General features: G+C 51.3%; 4 protein-coding genes across 4 annotated transcripts; all 4 read left to right on the forward strand.

The window, feature by feature from the left end:
- Positions 1 to 1541: 1541 nt before the first annotated feature.
- Positions 1542 to 3665, forward strand: N7533_008117 (arginine--tRNA ligase; the record flags this gene model as incomplete). The annotated part of the gene is made up of 3 exons (XM_057104767.1): positions 1542 to 1766; positions 1880 to 3177; positions 3245 to 3665. 3 exons carry the CDS (start codon positions 1542 to 1544, stop codon positions 3663 to 3665), a joined length of 1944 nt encoding a protein of 647 aa, XP_056959724.1.
- Positions 3666 to 4685: 1020 nt separating this feature from the next.
- N7533_008118 (putative ABC transporter) lies at positions 4686 to 7172 on the forward strand (the record flags this gene model as incomplete). The annotated part of the gene is made up of 8 exons (XM_057104768.1): positions 4686 to 4902; positions 4970 to 5210; positions 5316 to 5644; positions 5702 to 6145; positions 6217 to 6296; positions 6357 to 6510; positions 6573 to 6850; positions 6930 to 7172. The coding sequence occupies 8 exons, from the start codon at positions 4686 to 4688 to the stop codon at positions 7170 to 7172; spliced, it is 1986 nt and encodes a 661-aa protein (XP_056959725.1).
- Positions 7173 to 10991: 3819 nt separating this feature from the next.
- Positions 10992 to 13008, forward strand: N7533_008119 (uncharacterized protein; the record flags this gene model as incomplete). Its single annotated transcript, XM_057104769.1, is given in 2 exon segments — positions 10992 to 11777; positions 11791 to 13008. 2 exon segments carry the CDS (start codon positions 10992 to 10994, stop codon positions 13006 to 13008), a joined length of 2004 nt encoding a protein of 667 aa, XP_056959726.1.
- A 2085-nt stretch (positions 13009 to 15093) lies between these two features.
- N7533_008120 (FluG family protein) lies at positions 15094 to 16515 on the forward strand (the record flags this gene model as incomplete). Its single annotated transcript, XM_057104770.1, has 1 exon — positions 15094 to 16515. The coding sequence occupies one exon, from the start codon at positions 15094 to 15096 to the stop codon at positions 16513 to 16515; it is 1422 nt and encodes a 473-aa protein (XP_056959727.1).
- Positions 16516 to 16531: the final 16 nt, after the last annotated feature.

The raw sequence follows: 16531 nt of genomic DNA on the forward strand, positions 1-16531 counted from the left end.
TTGCTGGAGCAACAGTCCCAGGGATATATGTGGGTTGGGTAGTAGTAAATAGAACAATGCTATGGTCACCGTCTCGGGGTAGGTTGACGTAAAAGTAGTGAGCGAGGTGGCAGCTGGGGCTATAGCTAGGATTGTGAGGACGGAAAGTCCCCCTTGTACTAGGAGCACCAAGAGGACCAATGGTGAGGTCCATGCCCAGAATTGACCCATGATGGGATATGGGGAAAAGACTGAAAAATATCGAATTCAAAAGAAAGGACTTCTTGAAATTGATAGGACTGAATGAATGAATGACGGTGGGTTATCGGGATAGTGGGGATATTGGAGTTATTATTCAAAGCCCTGACAGGCCAAGACCAGATCCCGAATCAATAGATCGATAAAGGAACTATCCCATAACCGGGTAAACTAAGTGTGGCTTGTGCTCTTTTCCACCAAGGATTCTAGTCATCTTTGCCGACGAGCTGCGAAGCTACATCCAACCCCTCTGGATAATCTCTGAGTTTTCGTTTAGATTAGTATGCAGCTTATGCAAATTGGTTCTTCCAGACATTAGATTGAAATTTTTGAATATTTGATAAAGCGTTTATACAAGCCATGGTATCATCATGTGCATTCCAAATTTCTAAGACGTTAGATAGGTGGTGGATGCTTAACGGACATCGCCGTCAACTAATCCAAATCGGGAAGAGGATAGCTCAGATAAATTAATCATGAGTACGAGACAGCTTGTGGCTAATCGGAAGGATCCACGCCCGGTAGATCATGGAGATAGTTAGATTTATCAATTTTCTGAGTCAAGAAATGTTATAGTTTCCCCAGGTGGGCGTCTTCACATGACTAGCAAACCCCGATAAATTTCATGGTACGCCTGGCATGGATAGATTCAAGTGTTGAAATTGACAATTATGACTAACCTTGGAAGAAACTAGGTAAACATATTTTGAAATGTTTCACTGGCAACTTCTCGAAAATTGGAAGGTCGAGGTCTCAGGTCAACCACTGATATGCCCGATCAGTATCAATAGTATACTTTACAAAGTTTAAGCTTAAGCTTCGGCTGCTTCTAGCATGACCTTAGACTCAAACTCAGACTGGCGTACTACGAGTAGTAGTTTACTTGTGCCAAGGTTTAAGAGAATGAAACTCGTAAGTTGAATGATGACAATATGAAACCCATTTTCTGCCACTTTGGCATTTCTTTGTTAATGTTAAAAAAAGAATATTCCCTGTTGTAGACCATACCCCAACTGATACAGGGTACCCCACCATCACATGACGCACGTAGTCAACTTCACCGCCCACCATGTTGGGCATGACTGAGTCACCGCAGAAAAAAAGACCCCCCCCAAATTGGAATTCCCCCTCCCCTCCTTATGGGTCGCAGTTTTCTAAGCGGGGCCCGGCGATTAGACGTCTTTTTTTCTCGGTCATTGTATCCTTGTGCCTCTACATCTCCATCCCGCTCCCTTTCAGCCCGCCTGCAAACCCCCTCGAATCGCGCTCTTCGATCCCCTGCGCGACTACGTCTCTACACCACCATGGCGTCCGCCGAATCCCTCCCCACCTCCGTTGAGGCTCTTTCTTTGCAGTCAACCGCTTCAACCTCCAAATTCCCCGGCTGCTTTCCCACCTTGAACCCTGTTGATATCTACCGGGAGCACATCTCGGAGGCATTGGGCAAGGTCGCCGAGGTTGACCCGGCCATGATCTACACTCGCCTGCAATGGACCAACACTCTGGACAAGGGCGATCTGACGCTGGCAGTATGTGAAATGACCTGAAACCTATATTGATCTACATGGATTGCCTCGTTGCCTCGTGAGGCCTATATCTCATCCTATGCCAGATATGCTAACTTATGACCCTCTCCGTCTAGGTTCCCTCCCTCCAGATCAAGAAGAAGAACCCCATGGAATTATGCAAGGAATTGGCCGAGAAGTTCCCCGAGTCCGACCTCGTCCACAAGCCCACCGCTAGCGGCCCTCAATTGCAGTTCTTCTTCAAGGGCCAACCCCTTATCCAGACTGTCCTTAGCCGCGTTCTGGCTGAGAAGGCCGCCTACGGTACCAACGGCAACCAAGGTCTGAAGGACCCCTCCGACCCCTCCAAAGGCAAGAAGAAGATCATCATTGAGTTCTCTTCGCCCAACATCGCGAAGCCCTTCCACGCCGGTCACTTGCGCAGTACCATTATCGGTGGTTTCCTGGCGAACCTTTACACTGTCATGGGATGGGATGTCATCAAGATGAACTACCTCGGTGACTGGGGTAAGCAGTACGGTTTGCTGGCCAACGGTTTCGAGTACTTCGGTAACGAGGAGGCTCTCCAAAAGGACCCCATCAACCACCTTTTCGATGTCTACGTCAAGGTCAACAAGATCGTCAAGGACCAGGAGGAGCCCATCAACGAGCTGAAGAAGGAGATCAAGGAGAAGAAGGAGAAGAGCGAGGATGTCTCCGCCCAGGAGGCCGAGCTTGCCAAGCTTGTGGATGTTAGCGAGGACGAGAAGGCGCGTCGCTACTTCAAGAGCATGGAGGACCAAGACCCTTCGGCTCTCGCTCTGTGGCGCCGCTTCCGTGATCTCAGTATCGCCAAGTACAAGCAGACCTATGCCCGTCTGAATATTGACTTCGATGTCTACTCTGGAGAGTCGCAAGTCAAGGCCGAGAGCATGACCAATGCTTACAAGGCTATGAAGGAGGCCGGTATTGCCGAGGATTCCGAGGGCGCCGTCATTGCCGACTTCACCAAGCACGGCGCTAAGAAGCTTGGCAAGGCTATCATTATCCGCAAGGACGGTACTCCTCTCTACCTGACCCGTGATATTGGTGCTATCACCGAGCGTGATGATACCTACCACTTTGACAAAATGATCTACGTCGTTGCTTCTCAGCAGGATCTGCACCTGGCTCAGCTCTTCAAGATCACTGAGCTGTCCGGCCACAAGGACCTCGCCAGCCGTTGCCAGCACATCAACTTCGGTATGGTCCACGGTATGTCCACCCGCAAGGGTACAGTCAAGTTCCTTGACGACATCCTGCGCGATGTCGGCGACAAAATGCACGAGGTGATGCGAAAGAACGATGTCAAGTACGCGCAGGTCGAGAACCCCGTGCAAACGGCCGATACTCTCGGTATCACTGCCGTCATGGTCCAGGATATGACCGGCAAGCGGTAAGTAGTGATGACACCAACTTGGAAGTTTGAGCGTTTTTGGATACTAATTTTCTCCATTTTCTAGTGTCAATGGCTACACCTTCAATCTGGAGGCCATGACCTCCTTCGAGGGTGACACCGGTCCTTACCTGCAATACGCCCACGCTCGTCTCTGCTCGATGACCCGCAAGTCCGAGCTGAACGTGGACGAGCTCCCCAGCGCCAACTTCGACCTCCTGACCGAGCAGCACGCGACCGACCTGTGCCGTCTGCTCGCCCAGTGGCCCGACGTTCTTCTGAACACTGCCAAGACCCAGGAACCCGTCACTGTCCTCAGCTACCTGTTCCGCATGACGCACATGCTGAGCTCCAGCTACGACGTGCTGAAGGTTATTGGCAGCGAGCCAGAGACTAAGAAGGCCCGTATGGCTCTGTACGCTGCTGCACGCCAGGTGTTGCACAACGGTATGCGCATTCTGGGACTGAGCCCGGTGCAGCGTATGTAAACATGCATTGTGGAAGAATACTGAACTGCAAGCATACACCTACTCTCCTCCTCCTCTTCCCCCTCCTCCCTCATCACCACCACAATTTTCTTTCATGTTTTGAAGATCCCCCGATATCACAATTATTTCTAGATGCATTCGGCGCTTAAAAGCTAGGTTCATCAAATATCACTATTCAGCTCGGTTTCCCATTTGTTCCCTTGCTACTCCGTAAAAAGTACATAGTAACCATGTAGTTCAAACAACTAGTACTAGTAGTAATTAATAATCCACTAGGGCAAAACCGATGTGACATCACAAGCAAGAGCCGCAGTAGTAGGAGCTCGTATCACCTCTAAACAATGTCATTGTGGGACGATCTCGCAGGAATGCAGGATCAGCGACGAAGCGATTGGCATGGGCGCGGGCTTTGGTCGATAGTGGGAGGCTTGGCGCATTAGCGGGTGACGGGGGGTCAACCAAAGATTGAAGACGAAAATTTCATGGATTCGGGGACATTCAAGCATTCCCGGAGAGATATGACATTTATAAGATATTGGTCCAGACCATGGGATCCAGGCCATCTAAGGTTATATGGAAAGAGAGCCCGATACTATAAGCTCTACTTAAAGAACATCGGGGTTAACTAAGCGGGTCCCCAAGTCTCCGGGGACCATTTCCAATCTGACTAAGACCCGGAAAAGCCCATCAGCCTCAAAACGGACAGTGTACACTAAATTGATCCAAATGCTGAGAATCGGGGATCAGCCATCAAGACCCCGCTTAGACTCCGTTCTCTGTTCGGCTAGGGCTGGTCACTCCCCGGTCAGGTTGAAATGTTTATAATAAGTATTAGCTAGGACCAGGTCAGGACGGTTCGCAGCTTTATCCCATGTGTGACCCTATCTCTATCTCACCCGACCAATCACACCTGTCACCCTTGCACAGTGAGAATCCTAGGTGAACGTGAACGTGAACTCAATCTGGATTTCGATCTGGTTGTCCTACTTCAAGAAACCCATCATTCTCCCCTCGACCAGCATGCTTTCAGCCAATGAACAAGAAAAGCCGGCCCTGGCCGATGGCACTAGGACTGGGGCCCTCGACCCGGATCTCGAGCGCAACGAAGATCACCAGTTCCTCATGAATCGCAGTGTTCGCAACTTCTCGTGGAAAGGATTGACCGTCACTGTCAAGGATCGTCAGACGAAGAATGCTCGGGACCTGATCAATGATATCTCGGGTGATGTGCAGCAAGGTGCGGTTGGAATCAAATTGAATCGACCCCGGTATAGAAACTGAAATCGTTACTAACTCCAGCCTAGGGGAATTGGTCGCCTTGATGGGCCCATCGGGCTGCGGAAAGACAACCCTGCTGAACGTCCTGGCGCGACGCCCAGCAGCATCGGGCGCCAAAGTACTCGGCGACAGCTATGTCAACGGGTCCGGGGTCGACAGTAGCGCATTTGGTCGCATGACTTCATACGTGGAGCAAGAAGATACTCTGATCGGTTCACTGACAGTGCGGGAGACGCTCAAGTTTGCGGCGGACCTCTCGCTACCCAGGTATGTGATGGCATAGAACACCACTTGGGGAAGATTACGGCGCAGTGGCAGGGAAGTCAAGTCTGGCGACCATCTTACTGATATACCCCGGTTGAATCAATCCAGCTCCGTAACAAAGAGCCAACGCATCGAGCGTATCGACACACTTCTCGAGTCCTTCGGAATCCAGAATCAGGCCAATACCCTTGTCGGCACCCCGATTCGGAAGGGAATCAGCGGCGGCCAGAAACGACGTGCCAGCGTGGCGAGCCAGCTCATCACTTGCCCAAAGATTCTATTCCTAGATGAGCCGACCAGTGGTCTCAGACTCGACGGCCAGTTTCGAGGTCATGTCGTATGCAAAGGAGCTAGCCAGAGCCAACAACGTGAGTTCCAGACAGATTGCAAATACGCCCGCAGATCAAGATCAAGAGCAGGAGCAGAATCGGAGATCAGTTGGGCTAACATTTAGCGCCGGGTTATGGTGCGCTTCATCTAGATCATCATCATAGCGAGTATCCACCAACCGTCCACAACAACATTCCAGCTCTTCGACAAGCTGCTCCTACTCTCTTCCGGCCGCACGTGCTATTTTGGCCCCTTGACTGGCATCGATGCGTATTTTCGGGGAATTGGGCACCCGATTCCCAGCAATACGAACCCGGCGGAGTTTTTGCTGGATATTGTCAGCTCAGACTTTGGAAATGCGAAGGACGTTGCACAAGAGCGGGTACAGCTTATCCAGAATTCGTGGGCCCAGTCCCAGGAGGCCGATGCTATTTCACGACAGGTTCTCGATCGGGTGAGCATGACGGGGAAGGATGAGGGTAAGGTGAATGTGGAGGATATGGCGAGACCGGGGCCAGTTCGGATCACCGGTGCTTTGCTTCATCGATCTTTCATCAAGAGTTACCGCGATGTGGTGGCGTACGGGATTCGCATAGTGATGTATCTTGGTACGTGCTATGCTCAGTTCAGCGTGTTTCGTGTTAGCATGAATATTGGGAACGGTACTAACTCGCTCCAGGTCTCGCCATCATGATGGGTACAGTGTGGCTGCGTCTACAACCGACGCAAGAGTCTATCCAACCATTCGTCAATGCCATTGTACGTTTCCCTATCCATTGTATGAGAGGAACATAACCATCTAAGAAATCATTGACACAGTTTTTCGGTTCCGCATTCATGTCGTTCATGGCTGTAGCATACGTGCCAGCATTCTTGGAAGATAGAGCCAATTTTGCCAAAGAGCGAGCCAATGGCTTGTACGGGGCAACTCCATTCATCGTCTCAAACTTCCTCATTGGCCTGCCATTTCTATGTGAGTGTCTCGTCTTTCTTCAACATCCCGTCCCAGCCGGAGCTGCTCGCTAACAAACCCAGTTCTCATCGCCATGCTCTTCTCCATAATCTCCTACTGGCTCTCGAACTTCCAGCCCACCGGCACAGCGTTCATGACCTGGGTAATGTGGCTCTTCCTCGACCTTGTTGCCGCCGAATCCCTGGTCGTCTTCGTCACGGCCATATTCCCGAACTTCGTGATCGCCCTCGCACTGGTCGCTTTTGCCAACGGGCTCTGGATGAGCGTTGGCGGATTCCTCGTGACGCCAACAATCCTAAATCCGTTCTGGAAATACGTCTTCCACTACATTGATTACCAGGTAAGCCCGTCCCCAGCCCACTCCAGCCTGTCCCCAGCTCCCAGATTGTGACTAATGACCTCCCCCTCTTTTTTCCCAGGCCTACGTTTTCCAAGGCATGATGGTAAACGAATTCTCGGATCGCATTTACTCCTGCGGTACGGGCTGCTATTGCATGTACAACACCGACCTCGCCGATCAGTGTCAGATCCGCGGAACCGGCGTCCTGGAAACATACGGATATGCGACTGGCAGAACGGGGAAATGGGTGGGGATTCTCGTGGGTATCATTGCGGTGTATCGGCTGCTTGGATGGATTGCGCTGTCGCTGCGTAAGACCTAGGCTAGCTGAGCCAAGCTGTGTGAGTGAGGTCGAGACTCTTTTCTTCATTCTTGCCTCTGAGGCGGTATGCGTTGCACTTGCACTTGCACCTCCGCACTCGCACACGCATTCACATTTGCCTTCGCCTGGCCCATGGCGTGTCCTTGTACTTTGACATCTGTATTCTATTCCATTTGCAGCTAGCTATTGGTGGTATCCATCAAGCTGGGGTAAGGTCGCTTGGCAGGGTACGCTTAATAGTTACTTTGTAGTAGACTGGGGCGTTTTCCGGAGATAATTCGACTTGAGTGATTCCAATTGATTTCCAATCAATGTGTCAATGTGTTAAATCTTGTTTTGCTCGCATGATTACTGGACCCAGTGATCTAGTCCCAACACCCATGTCCATGTTCACGCCAACCAACTCCCACCCGAGAGCTATATCTCACGATATCGGATATCGGCCGAGCTGAACTGGACCGAGGCGAACTTTAACCCCAGTCTAGGACATGGATATGGATATGCCATGCGATGATACTACTAGTAGCCACAGATGACTGCGACCCGCTGGCCAGACACGAGCTGCCACGACCATCGCTATCACGTTCGTACGACGTGAGTGCGATCAAGTCGTCTGGTTCAAGCTGAAGATAGGCGGGAATTGGAATTGGCTGGAATTGCTTGGAGTAGAAAGAATCACTTCCGTCGAGGAAGGAACTACCCTTCATTGACTTGAGTGAACCTGAAACTTTTCGTAAGAGTGGTACTCCGTAGACGGTAAGCATTGGAATAGATCACGGGGATCCCATATCACGCCAGGAACTCGAATCCCAACCCAACCCAACTAAACCCCACCAAAACTTACAGCCGGGGTATACATGGCACTGCAAGAAAAAGAGAAAAGATAAGAGCTTGAACTTCGATCCACGCGAGACTGGAGCAGAAAATTCCCGACAACCGAAGAAATCATCCGAGTAGATGCGAAAGAGCGGTGAAGCACCACTCTCGGAAGCTGATGACACCCTGCAGAAGGGGACGCAAGGGGGTGATGAGGAGGCGGGACTTTCTGTATGTATGCATGTACCTACATCTACATGTGTGCACAACTACTTCGTACTGTGTGTAATTGTACACTTGAAGTAACTTGAAGTAGCACGCAAGCCCTTGAAAGGGACTTTGATCGTGGCCAAGACTACGGAAATCAAGGACGTGAGGCGAAGTATATCCCGAAAGGCAAAGCAAAGCCAAAGTCAAAGTATAGCACGAGATGACATGCGTGGAAAGGTGAAGCTTATTGAGCTCCAGCATGCGGGTAGTAGGACTGGGGTAGGGGAGGGTGTAATGTAGACTCGGAGGCGTGCGAGATCATCATGCCGATTTCGACATGGGCGTTGTACATAGTGCAATAAATAAGCAAAGGAGATGGGCCGATCTGAGATCACGATCGGGACGGATCTCGCTCTGCTTTGCTCTACTACAGTATAATCTGGTCTGATCTGATGTGACCGAGTAGGGCATGGGGGGTCCTGATCCTGGCCTACCCTCTGAGAGTGGACTAGACTAGGCTCCTGTTAGCTGGGGTGGAGGTTTTGCTGGTAGAGCCGCATGGATAATCCAGGTCTAGTCTCGTCTCTCTGGGGTGAGTTTGGTTTTGCTTGTCCCGTCTTCCCCTCTTTTGCGAGATGTACATATGTACGTCCCCTTTTTTCCTTCGAGGGACGGGCACAGATATAGGTACAGGTACAAGGTGTATTGAAAGACATTGTTGGCTGGGGAGGGGGCAGGTCAATGCTCATCATATCTTGCGCGCACGACTTGCATTGCAGAGTTATCGGCTACGCTCACACGTGCGAGATTGACGGTCGTGCGGGCTTGGAATGGGGGAGGGAGGGGGGGAAGACTAGGCACTTTGTTGGTAAATGGATGGAGATAGATGGAGGCGAAATGCAAGGAGGTGAGGGACAGATTGAGAAGGGAAAGGATGTTCGCGTCCGTGCTGCACGTCATTCGTGGTTAAGTGGATGGATGGATATTCGGCACAAAATTCAAGACAGTATCTACAGCGAGGATGGCAGGGTGTATTTTGCACCACAGAGGAGTAACTAGTATTGATATTGTAGAGGACTACGGAGAAGTACCTCTACTTGCCAGTGGTACATCCCACTTATCCCACTTGCTCTCCTCCGTACCCCTCTATGAGTCAGAGTCACCGGAGAAGACATCAGGCCCATAGGACCCCGCCACATGGGCCGGGCAGGTCGGAGAGGCTGCTGTTCTAGCGTGGTTCTTTAGGGATCCACCGATGGAAGTGGCGACATTTCGGGGGTTAGTGTGGTGGTTAGTAACGTGTTTCACAGGAAGTACTAGTGTTGTGGATGGTAGACATGCAGCGGCATCCCCACCGACTTTTCGGAAGTAGATTGACAAGACATTGTCGAGTCTCTCGAGTGAATCAGCTGAAATGTTATAACAATTATCTATGGATGGGAGATAATGGGGGATAATGAGTCAGTTCAAGTTGTTGATGTCTAGAGTGGCGGAGGCTTAGTTGGGCCGCAATTGGGCGGGAGTGCAGTATAGGTCAGTGTCTCCGAGTATGAATGGAATAAATCAGGTGTAAAGAAGGGAATGAATGAAAAGCGAGATATCGACCGTGAACTCGATAGAATGTATACTAATTACTCTATGTATACAATGTATACATACTACATTGTATACATTGTTTACATCCTAGTATACAAGTACTAAGTATAAAAATATACTTCTGAACCAGGGAACCGAGCGGGTCCCGAGCTTAAGTTGGTCGCACAAATTATGGTCGTTCCTTCCTTATGATGACACCCCCTCCCGCTTCTTTCCTTTTCTCTGTTGGGCACCCGAGAGCCTCTTCAAGTCAGCTGCTCTCTCTTCCTCTGTCGTCTTCCCTCCCCCTTCCCTCTGTCGTCCCTGTCCTCTTGTTCTGCCTCTGTCGTACTTCTCATTCTCTTCTCTTCCCTTCCTTTCCTTCCCTTCCCCCCTCTCAGGGCCTCTTCTCTTCACCCACACTCACACCCCTTATCGTTTTATCATTTATCATTTATCGCTGCCCTACTCCACCACCCCCACTGGGTACCAGTCAGGCAGAATATCCCAAATCAAACCCAACCCAAAGACCACAAGCTGCAGCTGCAGTCCATTCTCAACCACTCGGCTGAGTTCGTGGCGACCCACGAACACCCAACGACGCTCTCTGCGCCGCCCGACTCTTTTCGTTTCTGCCCGCCTAATTTTCCCACCAATTTCGATGGAGACGTTGCGATCTGGAATATACCACTTCACACTCTCCGCACGTTGACAGAGCCCGACCTCTCTGCCCTTCGCAAGCCTCCCCTGGCGATCGGCAGGTTCGTCAAAAGTCCAGTCGCCCGGTTGGGCGAGAATCGCTGCAGAGGAAGACAGACAACACTGAGCGCAAGCAAGTGACCGTGAGCGAGGGATACCGCGTGGGAGGGGACACAAGCATCATCAAAAATACCTCCCGCACACAACGACGCACACAACCAGCACTGACTCATCCTACTTCCTTTTTGGTTACTTTTTTTTTTTTTACTCTCCCTTTTCTTCATTACCACTCGCCTCTCCTGCAGCTCCTTCCTATTCTCTTGCCATCGGGCAAGAGTTGGTGGCTTGCAGCCAGTCCAGCCAAGCAGATCTTTCCCTGCTGGTGTAGTGGGTAAGCAAATTCCACTTCTTCACATCGCACAACCCACATCACCCCCCTCTCCAAAACGGGTCTAAACCTGGACTCCCTGACTAAAGAATCCTGCCTAGTTCCCAGCCTTTCCGAACCTCCTGCAGGCCATGGCGGGCAAGAAACCACCTCGCCCAGCTATGGTGGAGGATTATGACGAGGAATTCGATGACATCGTACCCGAAAGCCGGCAGGTAGCCAATACCGCGGCCAAAGTAGTCACCAGGTCTGATCATAGATTCCCGGAGCCGCTGATCGACGGCGCCAGTGACTCAGGCTATTCTAGTCGCACCGCCGCCACCGCCAACAGCACCCAATCTGCCCCGTCGGGCGGGAAGAGTCCACCCGTCCCTCATAAACTGCACATGCCCAAGCAGCGAGCCGACTTCGACAGACATCCATCCACCCGCAGAGAACACAGAGAACGAAGAGACCATCAAGACCGACAAGACCGCCCCCGGCCAGGCCACGAAGAGAGTATGAGGGTTGGTGCCTATCCGGGCTCCGCCCAATATCATTCTCACGTGCCCAGGTCGCCGTCCAAGTCACGCAGCAGACGAGACTCTTCCGCCCGTCACTACCAGGACGCTGCCCACTACTACGAAGGTGGTCCCGTCTACCATCAACAACAACCACCAACCCCCATCGACCGCTATCCTCCAAACATGGAGTACCCGCCCGCCATGTACGGTCGCCCACCCATGCCGGACATGGTTCCTTCCTCACCGCGCTATGCCCCGCCACCGCGCCATGCCTATGGCTATGAGGAGTATCACCGTCCCACAAGTCGGACAAACCGGTCCCATTCGTACCGGCCGTCGGGTGGCTACAACCAGGACAGCAGACCCATGAGTATGAGCATCCACGAGATGTCATCAATGGGTCCCCCCCGGAATGTACCATTCACAGGTGCCATATGATTCATACGGAGCTGGTGGACCTCCACCTTCCAACTCGGCCTATTATGCTTCATCCCCTTACGGGGCAGGATCTTTCACAGGCTATGCTGGGTCGGAGTTCCCCGCTATGGAATACGGGCCTGAGAGATCCCCATCCCGGACTCGCGAGCCATCCCGACGTCGAAATTCCCTCTACGATCCTCGCATGATGGAGCCAGATGATGTCTTTGCTCAAGAGTTTGAGGAGTTTGACCAACTTGAACGTTACTCTTCTCGTGAACCGCGTGGGCGCTACAGCTCCAAGCCTCCTCAGCCCCGTGACGAGGATTATTATCGTGAATATAGTCGGATGCCGCCTCCTCCTGTACCGAAATCCCGAGCTGCTCCAAAGATCATCCAGAACAAACGGCCCGAAGGTCCTCGGAAATCTCAAACTGTACAAACCGTTCCCTCGGCTCCTCAGCGCCGTATGTCTCGAGCTACTGCAGACCATGCTGCGGAGTTTATGGATATGTCGGAAATGCGCAATGCCCTTCCCGATTCTGCCCACCGCCGCCTATCCCGAGAAACAGGAATGGCTCCCGAACGGACCCAGAGCATGCGCGAGAGCAGGAGGTCGAACTCTTACCACGACACCGGCCGGGGTACTCGGATCGCAGTCGAGAACTCTCGTCGACGACGGCCGGGGCGTGCTGAGCAGTATTACGACGTCGATAATGACAGCCAAGAAGACGAATTGGAGGAACAACTCTCAACCGTTGAGCAATACCAAAACGCCAAGGCAGGCCGCTCTACCACTGCTGCGCTACCCGCATCCTCCGAGTCACTCATCCCAAAGATGGCGAATGGTGCTGGTAGCGAGAATGGCAGCCGAAAGAGCGGATCACACAGCAGCCGTGAAAGCGCAACCGGTTCCAAAACAGGAGGAGGAAAAGACATCAGTCTGATGATGGACGGGATTCAACTCGGATTCAAAGAAGAGGCGGTCCATGGCAAGATGATCAACATTCGAAGCGACGACTCCGGTGGTTTTCACCTCAGTCTTGGAGGAAATGCAAACCGCAAGCCGAAAGCTTACTTGCCTGCTGGATCGTCTTACTCTGATAAAACGAATACTGCAAGCCGACGGGAGTTGGTGGAAGACGTGCGACGAACGCGCGATGATCGACGCTTGGAACGAGCTAGTACTAGGAGGTCTTCACAGTCCACCTACGGCCGTCGTTACTAATGTCAGATGAACGCCGGGTCGACTGTCTTCTTTCTCTACCTTGGTTTAAAGTATATCCCTTTATGTCTATATGTTGGATGATCTCATGTTTTCTCTTCACGCTATGGTCACGGTACTGCTCGCTTATTAGCGGCTTCAAAAGTTGGAAAAAAATCTATTTTTTTCTTTGTTTGCAAAGCGTTTTTTTTTCTCTCAGGGCGGATTTGTGTGGGATTTGGACCAAAAACAAAAACGGGTGTTTTTGAGCAAAGCTTTCAACAGCGGGCTTCTTTCTTATGGTGTCCCCTGTCTTCACCTCCTGGCCCTTCCCATGTTACCTACCTCGAATAGGGAGATGGAGGGTGACTGGTTACATACCTGCAGAGGTACCTGTTAGGTACCTGTGTAGTAACCTTGGAAGGGAGAGGAGACAGGACACCACTATGACCTGTCCCGCGTCGGACTGGGAGGACTCCCTGGTTTTTCTGTTCTTTTTGCAATTGCTATCTTGCGTTTGGGCGATGTCGGGCCATGCTTTGTCAATGACTGACACCTTGCATGCTTCTCAGCGGTGCTCGGAAACTTTCATGATTTGAGACGCCTGATGAACTCCTGACACGGCGATATGATTGTACGATTTTGATGACCTGCGATGACAAGTTCGATGATGCTTTGGCTGTTTTCTTTTTTCTTTTCATCATTTGCCTATCTGTTTTGTCTTTTCTTTTCATGTCCTCATGTCTGCAATCATCTGCTAGCGTGTATAGCTCGCTTCATCTATGTTTCATGTTCCATGTTTCATTTCGTTTCATGCCCATGTTTATGCTCATCTCATGTCTTATCTCCCTTTCCTTTCCTGTCTGCCCACCCATTTTATGTTTTGGACCTGCTATGTCGGGCTCTTTTGCACCCTTTTGTCATTTTTGGAATCGGGTTGGAGCCCTTCTTTTCTCTGTGGTTCCGTTACGTTTCTGGTTTGCGTCCGTGTTGGAGGGGAGAGAATATACCCATGTCTTATGTCTACGCCTTTTACTTGTCATGTCTCAACACCAGGTTATCCTCTTCTTCCCTTTTTTCTTCTCTCTACGTGCCTCTGGGTCCGTATCGATGTATGAGTGTGCTTGTGCTTGTGCTTCGTAGGGTTAATTTGTATGACAACGTATTTTTTCGACAGTCCATCTCAAGTTGAGCGAGCATAAATGTAGCCATTTCCACTTTTAAAAAGTGTCAGTAGGCCTAGCCTGTGAACTCGAATCCTGAAGTCCTCAAGGATCGGCACAGGTTGAGAATCTTCTGTTGGCTCCTCCCGATAAAGCCAAATCACCACAAGAGTTTTTTTTTCCCCTGCTGCGTACTAGTCGGGGTTATAAATATGATTACCGCACGTTCCTCGTATAAACCTTTCCCAATAAAGTAATCGAGATGTTCCGATCGTGCCGAATGGGGTCAAGCTCGCAGCGCTTGAACCTGAATACAGTCGAAAAGACCATGAAGCCCAGAGTCCCAGATGTGGTGTGAATCGGTATCTTCAACACGGCCATCAAGACTTTGCTCATCAACACCCAAAAATGTCGGCGTGATCGACGCTCAGATGGAAGATCTGGCGCTGCCCGAGTCTGATCTATTGAAGCCGATTGGATACAGGTAAAGGTTCGTTCATACGGGCGGGTCATTGGTAATGGATCCACCCCCGCTCTGGGACCAGGACTTCCGTAGATTGATGAGGCCGTCTGATTGATTATCAAAAACAAGCACTAAAACTTTACAAGGTATCATCACTCGGTTTGCCTCCGTGTTGAGGTAATAAGGCGGAATGGGGCGGAGTTGCAGGAAGCTAAAGATGACTAGTATTTAGTTGAAACGTGGCACTTCATCCACTCGGCCATCAACTCTGCTCTGCCCATCTGACTGATCTATCAAATTGCCATCCCAGCCAGGCAATTTTTAGCCATCAAATTGTCAACTTTGCATGCAGTCCTGTTAAAAACCCCAGCCTACCCCTGACAGAGACAAGGCTCGGCCTTGCCCCTCCATCCTTCTTCATCTTCTCTGAGTCCCAACCCTCAACTTATTCTTATCAATCTTCATTAATTCAAGGCATCAAAGATGTATCCCCTCATGCCGGACCCAAGGATATCATTCCAATCATTTCTATACGACAACCCCAATGTCGAATTCATCTGGCTACAATTCATGTCATACACATCAAACACGCTCGTCCGAATCATCCCCATCGCCAAATTCAAGAAAATGCTCCAAGAAGACCAATGGCTCGCCCTGACCAGAGCAGTCCTCCACCTCATCCCAGGCGACCGCCTAGCTGAAGGCGCCAGCCCAAGCGGTAAATTCCACCTCCGCCCAGACTTCAGCACCGCATACTGCCAACACGGCTCAAACGGGACCCGCGCCGTCGTAAACGTATACAGCGTAAACTCCAAGGGCGAACCACTCCCCGAATGCGCACGCTCAAGACTGCAAGAACTGCATCAAACTCTGCAATACGAGAACGACTGCAGCATCCTCATCGGCTTCGAGGTAGAAGTCACATTCCTCAAGCCAAAATTCGACGGCAACCAGCTCGTCGACTATGAACCGCTCAACACGCCCTTCCAGCATTCGTTCACGGGCATGGCTGCCGAAGACAGGCCCCATATCGAGTTGATCGAGGCCGTGGCGCGAGCCTTGGCCTCCGTCGATATCGAATTGGAGCAATTCCACGCAGAAGCCGGTCCTGGACAGTGGGAATTCGTCCTCCCGCCTTTCGAACCGGTCATGTCTATTGAGATTCTTCTTCGCGCGCGTGAAACGATCATGCTGGTTGCGCAGTCGTTCGGATACCGCGCTACAGTCGCAACACAGCCATTCCCGCAACAGCCCGCGAACGGATCACACATCCACATGTCCCTCAACGTAATGGGTGAGTCGACAAACGCAGCATCCGCAACCCGTCACCACGTCCAAGCCCAGCAGCACAAAGCGCAGAGCCAAGCCGCCCATCGACAGAAAGCCGAGTCCTTCTTCGCGGGCATACTGCACCACTTCCCCGCCATCTTGGCCTTCGCTTTACCCAACGATATGAGTTACTCGCGCCTTGCGTCGGGGACATGGAGTGGCGGCGAGTATGCGGCTTGGGGCTGGGAGAATAAAGAAGTAGCCCTCCGCCGGATTGAAAACAATCGCTTCGAAATTAAACTCGTGGATGGGTTTGCGAATCCGTACCTTGTTCTCTGCGCATTGTTGAGTGCTGGGATTATCGGGTTAAGGGCTGGGTTGGCGTTGATGGGGGGTCCTTGTGAGAAGGCGGCGGCGCAGTTGTCGTTTGATGAGAGATGTAAGATTGGGTTGATGGATTCGTTGCCGGATCATCTTGATGCGGCGCTTGATGCGTTGGAGGAGGATGGGAGGATTCAGTATCTTTTGGGGCAGGGGTTGGTTGATTCGTATCTTGGGGTTAAGAGGGGGGAGGCGGAGGTTTTGAGGGGGATGGAGGACCGGGAGAGGAGGTTGGTTTTGCTGGCGAAATATTGATTTTGAGATCGTTGGG

This window comes from Penicillium manginii, assembly GCF_028828005.1.
Source record: "Penicillium manginii strain IBT 31320 chromosome Unknown utg000005l:1.0-5665137.0:1.0-5668048.0, whole genome shotgun sequence".
Taxonomy (NCBI): domain Eukaryota; kingdom Fungi; phylum Ascomycota; class Eurotiomycetes; order Eurotiales; family Aspergillaceae; genus Penicillium; species Penicillium manginii.